Source organism: Anopheles ziemanni, chromosome 3 (assembly GCF_943734765.1).
Source record: "Anopheles ziemanni chromosome 3, idAnoZiCoDA_A2_x.2, whole genome shotgun sequence".
Classification (NCBI taxonomy): domain Eukaryota; kingdom Metazoa; phylum Arthropoda; class Insecta; order Diptera; family Culicidae; genus Anopheles; species Anopheles ziemanni.
In genome coordinates this window covers 47,833,926-47,843,495 of record NC_080706.1, presented here as the reverse complement: position 1 = coordinate 47,843,495, position 9,570 = coordinate 47,833,926, and the positions used below count along the sequence as shown (strand labels likewise).

The following is a 9,570-nucleotide window of genomic DNA, read 5'->3' as shown; positions in this document are numbered from 1 at the left end:
CGCTTAAAAAACTAAAAGGAGGACCAATTCAAAATTAAGTTATACTCCAAATTGGTTGTATATTTTTGATTTTTTTTCGACATATTCTTGTTTTCTTTTTAAGTAGTGGTAGTAAATATATGATTTTTCTTAGAAAAAAAAGCAATTTAACCATAGCTAGCAAAAAACGAATCGGCTAGCTGGGCGCAATTATCTAACGGAGAACCTTCGCAGAATCGTTGCCGTAGTGCATAGCGGAGTAAAAATGCTTGCTGCCTACCATTCTACTTTCTCTTGACTCGACTTATACTAAAACGTTTACGCTAGGATAAAATCCTCATAAACATATGTTCGCTACGTTTACTATCCACGTGGACAAGATATTCTAACATAACTATAGTTAGTACGATTTTGTTCTTTTAGATATACTGGTATTAATCTCTTTACATATCTACTTCTTAACTGTGTACTCCTCAGGTGCAACCTTTGTTTAGACGACCTAAACAACAATTTAAGAAATGTAAATGAAACGGAACTTGTATTAAACATAAACTGACTTACAATCTACCTAACTGCGACAGTTGTTTTGAACCGTATCACGGAGAATAAGTAATATTTTATAAAAAAAAAGAAAAAAAAACATACAAAACGAATCCTTAACGTATATAAAATTTGCCATAATCCGAAGACCAGCGGGGCGCTACGAGGGGTGGTGGGCAAATCATTCAGAGTCATAAATAAGGACCGGCGGTTCGTCATTCTCTTCCAAGCCCTTCTTTAAATCTCCTGTAACGATGAAAATTGTTGGAGGTTGGATATCAGGTAGGACATTCAATGCGTTTGAATGATGACATGATAAGGTGAAGTGGAAATAAAAGGACAAAGAGACAGAAGAGATGAGCCACCACAGGAAAGAGACATACCACCCAATTCCATACGGACTAAATCCGTTCAAATAATGTCAAGTGTGCACAATATTGTATCGAATTGTTTAAACCAGAAACTAAAGGTCATGTAAAGATGACTATCTATTTTGAACAAAGGGAATCTTGATAAAGAATGAAGATAACGTGTTGTATTTTAAAGTAAATTTAAACAAGATTGGCTTACAAATAGTATGCTCCTTTTGTGTACGTGGATAGCCAGTCCTCTCGTACAGGGGACGGAGGGTGCGATCTCGGTTGGGAGTTGGAACCCACGGCGTTCAAGGAGCGACGTAAACGCTCGGGACCTCAACCTCAACGGGTACCATTTAGACTTATTTTCTTCACATAAAGGCGACTCGATACATAACCAGTGTGAATAAATATCATCAACCTGCCCATAGTAAGCATCGGGGGTCCGCGACAGCCAAGTGGTAGCGTCGGTTAGAAAATCGGCCCATGAGCGCCGGGGCTCATCACCTCGACGGCGTGGGTTCGAATCCCAACCGAGACCGAACCCTCCCCTGTACGAGAGGACTGACTATCCACGTAGAACAGGGAAACAAGTCTCGAAAGCCCTTAACGGGCAGGCATGACCAATAGGTCGTTACGCCAAGCAGAAGGTAGTAAGCATGGTGCTACCAATAGAATACATTTTCATGACAATCTTTCGAGCATATACAAAAATCTGAACAAAGTTTTCTTTAACGTACGCATTAAAAGATAATCGATCGTCGGGATGTTGTTGAAAAGGATGTGTAAAACGCGGGTTGTTATTAGTTAAAACCATTTATCAATTTAATTTCCTCTCCATCAGACTAATTCATGGCAAATTGCATTTCATCTCCATTAGGCAAATTGCACTTCATCTCCAGGTTGGGTTAAAAACGATGCAAACAAACCATACAGATATTTGCATATATATTACAGAAAAGCATAAGTCTTATAACCAACCAACCAAACATATCGTAAATTTTAACTTTCCCGTCCAATAATTACTTTAAGTTAAACTAAAAGTTTAACAGATTTGGAATTCAACAATGATAATTTCCATGCATTTATTTATGTTGTACGAAAGTTATCTACAGTGAAGCATTAATGGATCTATTGAAATCTTCACAGTTTTTCTATAGTCGACTCAAGTACAGCTGATACTTGGCTTCCTCATCGTACTCATTGATAACTGCTCTTTGATATTTACTTAAGAGAGCGCATAGCTCAAGTTTTTCGAGATAACAAAGACTTAAAACGTTTATCCCTAGGAAGGAAGAATATTGTGTTGCTTCGAGAAATTTCCTGTTACCGATAAAAATAGTATTACGGCAAATTGGCAGGTGGTGGGGGTCTTGTTATCTGACTTAGCCAGGTTCAAACCGACGAGCACGTGACTCCCCTGAAATTCCCTCAGTAAGACTTGAATTTAGTAGTAAGCTTTTATCCTAAAAGAAATAATTCCCTAGTCGTATTGAGTTTTCTCACTCCTGATTTTAAATAAAATTTATTGATCCAAAATGTTTTCGTGCGGTTCAATCGAATATATCAAAAATATACCCATGGGATGGATATTGGATGAACATTTATTCACATTTAAATGTAAATATATATGCCATTTTTTGCAAAGCTAAAAATGATGATGGTACTAGAGGCAAGGGAAGTCTCCAATCTAGTTAGATTTCAACTACAGAAATAAAAAGTACTAGAGGTTGCAATTCGTTATTATTCGTTCGTAAGTGCTGTTTTATCCCTCAGGGCCTGTTCATTGTCAAAAGCTGATCCGGGTGGATCAGCAAATAGCAAAGTTGTTTCAAATATTCATTAACATTTGCTTCTTCTTTAGCCAACAGGATCGTTATTGGTTTTATCTTTCTGTTAAGTCACTTTTTTCTTCACTTTCTCGAATAGTCAATATTCTTATGCGTAAGAGGTTACGTAGTCTTCGCCAGGAATAGACACCAAAAACACTGTTAACCCGTATCCCGTATTTGTCATCTTCCTATAGTCCTATTGGACAGCGTCATTTACATAAAGCTGTAAATTTCATCTCTAATCAGTATAATAGACGTAGTAAATTTTTTCGTCTTTATAAAAATCTATTTACTTTTTTATTTAACGTTCTGTCGTAGAGAACGTTCCCGACACTTGGAGCCCATGAGAGTTTTAAAGGGACTTCGGAATGATTTCAAATGGCAATTTACATTCAAAAATTAAAGTTTGATCAATATCGAACACTTTCAACCCAAAATGTTGCGAAAATGATCACATGTGGGATTAAACTAGTTCTTGTCTGATATGGAGCGCAAAATGTCACATCACTGTCCAGCTATATTAAATTCTACCAAATCAATACAAGCCTTTTAAGCTGAACTTGTGTTTTCGAAGCAACAGGGATATATTGTTATCTAAAAGTGTTTTACAAGGTAAAACGTTTGGTGTGATCAATTTAGTGTTAGCAAGTGCATAAGATAAACATAAAAAGATGCGAAACTAAAAAGTTTTCATGCTATTATTCAATCCATCAAGCACTATTCGGAGGTATTTACAACACGTAGATGATTTTGTTCTAACTTCATCGCAACTTCATTTAATGCAAATGATAAACTTTCCAAGCCCCTATGATACGGTTATTCCACCCAATGCGGAATCGTCATAAAAAAGCTTGGAGACCCCTGATTTATAGCATAAGTGAACAATTTTCAGATATTTTATTCTGAACAGTTTGAAAAAAAGGTATTCGATGCAGTAAGGTACAACAGATACTATTTTACGAGTCAATGTAAAAGATGTTTTCCGTTGAAGGGTATTGAAGATACAAAATTCACACAATTTGAACAAAAACGCTATATATTCCACGGGCAAAACACACCATACCGTCTTGAAACAAGTATACTTTACGGCGGTATGTAAATTGTTAAGGGGGGTCTCCGAACTACACGTTTGAAAAAAGCAGTTCACACGCCTTTAAACGATGCAGAATACACATTTGAAAAAAAGCATTGGCTTTTATATGCCTGTGATACATATGCATGTTTGTTGCAGGTCATATGCATAATTTTTTTGTGAGTCAAATCAGTGACCAACCAGTATTACGAATGGATTGTATATTAATACATACAAAAAAATATATATACATTTCCTATTGGCAGACCGTCTTGTATAGTTAAGTAACAACGTACTATTTACTTTACTATTTGTTCGCTTATCAAGCAAAAGTGGAGTAATATTATATCGACATACCGAAAATTCAACAGTGTACTTGAATATTCAAACAATCCAAGCCTACTGTAAAACACTTCTTGTTGAATTGTTAAACATGACCACACGGGTTAAGTAGATAATTTGAAGCTTTCTAGGATCGACCGGGATGATAGGAGTAATGTAAGCGACGTTCACTTTTTCGCATCAGAAAACGAGCGAGGCTCGCAAAAACAATGCGGAAGGAATCATTGCGCTAAATCCTAGAAAGATGCGAATTGTCTACTTAACCTGTTTCGTGTTCCATCCTGTAAGTTTAAGGATTCAACAATAGGCTTACATCGTTTCACGATCCAAGTACACTGCTGGTTTTGCCGGCTGGTGAGTGAAAGGCTGTAAAGAACGTGAAATCAAGTACGGTTATTATCAACTATACAAAATCACACTGATAAGTTTGCACACACTACAAAACACAAGTGTAATCTAAAAAAAAATTATGGGAACGAACTTTGCCAAAATCACTCAAAAACACATTTTCACTAAACAAATGTTACTGTTACACACGACGCAAATAGTTTTGTATCAACACTAACACCTTTTTTAAGTGTGCTTTAGCCTAACCGAACGGGTGATAATTAGAATTTCTAGGGTATAACAAACAAAACGGTGCTTGCTTTAAATTACACAAACTGTCGGTGCTTTAAACTACTAAAACGTTTATGCAATTTTAAGGGAAAGCGCAAAACCAAAAAAAAAAAAAAAAACTTTGAAGCTACATTTTCACTTACCCTGGCAAAAAAGGGACATGGAACGCGTGTTTCAAGAAACATCGTTGAATCTATCATCTTCGCGTTAGAAAATGGGACTTTTTCATTTTCAAATGTGGCTCGAAGAAAGTATTCAACGTATGTTTCTCTCCACATATTATCGATTGGATAAAACGCGTAACGGTGCTTATTTGCAACAGCAGCATCATAGGTATGTGCAAAGCAATCTCTTTAGCTTGCATTTTCTTTCAATTCGCTTCAATACGGCTGGCATATGATATGCTTCATACGTTCCTAAGGTATTGCTGGCTTACGGGAGAGAGTATAGTGGCTACTTCAAAGGGCACAGCAGTGCAAAGATTAAAAACATTATTGGCGCACTTGACTTTTTGAACGGATACACGATGGTAATCAAATTGGGTGGCAGTAGTAGCAGGAAATGTAAAGTAGAGCTACACGATAGTGTAGCACATTTAAGATTTCTTCGGAAAGTATAAGGAATAGGGATATGTCGTTGCAAAAGGGAATTCCAGGTCGTTTAGAAGGAGGATGGGTAAGAGAACCATGAAGCAGTCCTTTTCTCCGCGATGAATCACCACCCGTGAGGGGGTTTACCGTTGCATGCCTTGACGTTTCGGTGCCCCACATCACGACAGGCCCTTTCCGGTTGGCCACGGGGTTCGAAACGCCAACGAGACACCGGGTTCAGGGTTATGTTCATTGCTGTTACGCCGCGAACGAAGCGTCAGCAGTTCCACTTCAATGGTGATAGCTTTGGTCTGGCATTTTTCTTTGGCACTCCTCCTCCATCCGCCTCCTTCTCCTCGTTCTCGGGGGGGTATCGTTTGCCACTACCACGCGTCCTCGCGTGCGCCAACGCCATTGCAAAGCTGCCATCTCTAACTCTCTCCTCCGTTGTACAACTATTGCTCTTTTCTGACTAGAAAAAACATTGGGCTTTTGCAAGCTTCCAACAGGACAGTTGTATTTCGATCGGGCTCCTTGAGAGTCGGAGTCTGAAGTGACGAACACATAACCCATAGTCATTTGGACAGTTTATTTCCGGTGGTACCGACTTCTTCAGCCGTTATCGGTACCGGCGCTTTATTTCATATCTTTCATCTTTTTTTTCATTGCGCAATCATTGCTTTATATATCTTTGTAGGTTTCTCCGATGCTTCTTTTTTTCTTTTTTTTTTTTTTGATAGCTAGAATTTTTTGCTATTTGTTTTTTGGCTATAATTTTTTGCCGTTTTTCTTTTTTTTTTCGTTGCCACATATTTTTTTGGCTTGTTTGGCCCCTTTGGCTCTTTTAAGTGCCCATAATTTTTTGGCAGTGTTTTTTTTTCTCATGCTCTTTTCAGTCTTTTTTCCATGGCTCTTGCCTTTTTTCGACTTGCATTTAGAGAAACCTTTGCATCGTTACATTGTATTTTTTTGTATAGATTTTTTTCATGTTTTTTTTAAATCTTTCAATTATTTTGTACTTCTATTAAGCGGTATAGTCTCTACCAAGACTAGTCCAACCCCCAGTCTCGAATGGCATGTTTGTGCGAGTGCGGCCTTCTTCTCCAAAGGCAACCTTCTCCTACTATTGCTACGGGACATGAAACTCCCATATATCATAGGTATGGGAACCAATTAGTAAAATTCTCGACAGAGTCAGATATAGGAGGTAAGGTAAGGTACGACAAAAGTAGGAAGTAAATGATAATAAAACAGGATTCGTTTGTATGTCAAGGTTAAAAAGTAAGATTCGATCGTCAGCGAACGACGATCGGAAGGTATGAACGAAAAATGGATCATAAGTACCTACAGAAACTGGGAGTACTTACTCTTCATGCGACGGCAGTGAGCGAGGAATGTGGCGAGACGATTACGCTTCTCCTCGTTGGCACAGCGCACCATGTCGGCGGAAATATGCTTGAAGGCATATTCTACCACCTCCACGGCGGTAGCGATGTCGGGCAACCGAAGGTTTACGGGGATTGCCGTATTATCATTCTCGACGGCGGTGTTGGAGATCGTGCTACTAGAGCGCGATATTGGCACGTACGGTGTTTCCTTCTTGACGCAATCGAATGGTGTTATTGCTGATGTAGATGGCACTGGAATATCATGTTGGTTGGTGGTGGCCACGCTACGAGCCGGTCGAATGCAGGACTGACTCGATTGGCGCGTCAACTTCCTTGGAGGTTGATCATCCGTAGTGATGGAATTATTGTGAGCTGCAACACATACACGCACATAAAATGAAACACATTAGATCCACCATAAAGTTAATCGTCCAGGTCAGCTCCTTCAAGAAGTTGTGACAATAAAAACGAAACACTTACCATCATGCTTTCTCTTGCCACCAACCACGCCTTTGCCCTCTTCCTTATCCATGTCGCGCTTGGGGCAACTGCAGATCTTCACATTGATGGAATTTCGTCCCAGAATGGCGCCGTGTTCATTCTCTAGCGTGAACACTAGTGATGTGGCCCGACGCTCAATGGTCGGGCAGGAGTTTTGGCACCAAAACTCGAGTGACACTGGCGTGACCTGATCGCCGACACCCTGGAGTTGAATCATCATGGCCAAGCGATCTTTGAATGCCACACCCCCAGTTTGGCCGATATAAGTCGCTTCTGGATTCAAACACCGCACAACATGGTCCTTCAAATACTCCAGTTGAACTGCAGATAATAAACACGGTGATTCCAATTGATTTCCAAGACGAAATTCACGAGCAAATATAGTTAAATAGTAAATATACTTGAGAACAACATTTGCAATACATTGCTGAATATTGCAAGTAAAATGTGGTACAATAAAAAACGCAAATAAACAGAAGAAAGGGAACTTACCGGTATCTTTCGATATATCGTGCTGGCATCTGCAGACGGGTCTGTGAATATCCTGAGGTGATGAACAGACCAACATAACACGTAGATTGAGACACGTGTCCGGCAGGGTGTTACGGTACGAAACCGAAACCGTCAACGCCTGCTTCTTCTTCACGTACAACTTTTTCAGCTTGTTAGAGAAGGCCCAAGCTTTGGATCCTTCACCCTTCAATTCGACATTGAAATTGTAGATCTGATTCTGGAGATCCTCCAATTCCGGCATTTTCAACGCATGATCCACAAAAGTCTTATATGCCAACGGTGTCATTTCGGTTTTGACGGGATATTGTTCATTTCCATATTTATATAGTTCCTGAACATCAAGGTTACCATCGATATATAGGTTATCGACCTCAGTCCCTATTAACGACATTGATGGAAGCAGTTCCTTGGTCTGAAATTTAGCAATTCAAAGAAATAAAAATTAGTGCATTATTTGTTACAGCTTCCCCCACATCCACAGTAGTACTGTGGGGATAGTAAGTACTTTCTATGCTCAAGGGCTATTGAAATAAATTTAATTAGGCTAGACATTGCCTAGGAAATCTATTATTTTACTTAATTATTCCGCACTTTTGCTGTGCCGAATATTTTGGATTCACAAAATGTCCTATCTGTATTTGGATTTGTCGAGAAACCCTTTGTTTTGGTCGAGTAACTCTGATTTGAACACATCTTATCATTTCTAAAAAAATAATAATCCCTTAACACGTTAAGCGCTACGTCGGGCCCGTGGGGCCGACAATGTTCTTTCTCGTAAGCCGACGTCGGTCTGCTCGGACCAACAGAGCCCGTTAGGTAGGCCGGCGTTTCTACGAATTGCTGGCAGAACGGAAAGCAGTGCAATTTGCGCATATCGCTCTACGTGTTAATCTTCATCACTTGACACCATTTTATTCCGTTCGCCAACAATTCTGCTTGATTATGCTTCGCGTTTAAAATTTTGAACATGATCAAACATGTTCGCGATCTATGCTCGCGATCTACACACACGGTGCTATGGTGTTTGTGCAACACGCCTTCTCCACCCATACATTATCGCCATTTTGAGGCTCGCGGTCAACATCCGGTCTCGGATTACATGCGCAGGAAAGAGGCAGCATAAGAAAAGGCTTTAAATGCGCCACACCTTTTTTCTAAGAAGCTGTGTGCTAGGTGCATTTTAACTTGCTAGACGAATGCACGCTGATTTATAATATTTCAAGGTTCTCAAGTGGTTTCTACGCTTTCTTCTTATAGATTACTTAAAAAATAGTATTACTGAGAGAAAAATACTTACATCCAATCGACTTAAGGAACCGTAGTCATCGCTATACCGAAGAAAATTGAAGAAAAACGTATTTAAGAACACACATCATTTGCACAAATCCATCTATATGTATATTACACAAAACTTACCATTGCGAAGGCATCGTATTTGGAATTTCTCCAAAGGTTTCAGCAGAAAGCGACATATTCATATTCATCGTTGCTAAACGTTTGACTACCTGTTGCGAGAAGCAGATAAACAAACACAAAATAAGAAACAATTTCATTCGTTCGGGCACCATTTTGAAATCCCTTTTTAAATCCCGACAGCAGGTAGAAAAATTATTTTCCCACATGCAAGAAGGATAAAAACCAGTTCGTAAAGACGAGCATCTTAGAAAACTACCGGAAGAATCATAAGAAAGCGCACAAAGAATTCATACGCGCTTGTGTTAGTCTCGCAGGGAAAGGAAAGATCGCATCAGCACGACGATGCGTAGGAAGAAGATCACCGTAAAGAGTCCGCGGAGGATAGAGGGCTTGTCTTTCATTACTCGGAATTTAGCTGAAGAA

The 9,570-nt window shown here is 39.3% G+C and overlaps 1 protein-coding gene across 1 annotated transcript; it reads right to left on the bottom strand.

Moving 5' to 3' along the window:
- Positions 1 to 6,213: 6,213 nt before the first annotated feature.
- LOC131284898 (cellular tumor antigen p53) lies at positions 6,214 to 9,161 on the bottom strand. Its single transcript, XM_058313756.1, has 5 exons — positions 9,148 to 9,161; positions 9,029 to 9,059; positions 7,711 to 8,143; positions 7,198 to 7,539; positions 6,214 to 7,089 (listed from the first exon to the last, which is right to left on the bottom strand). Exons 1-5 carry the CDS (start codon positions 9,159 to 9,161, stop codon positions 6,674 to 6,676), a joined length of 1,236 nt encoding a protein of 411 aa, XP_058169739.1. The 3' UTR covers positions 6,214 to 6,673.
- Positions 9,162 to 9,570: the final 409 nt, after the last annotated feature.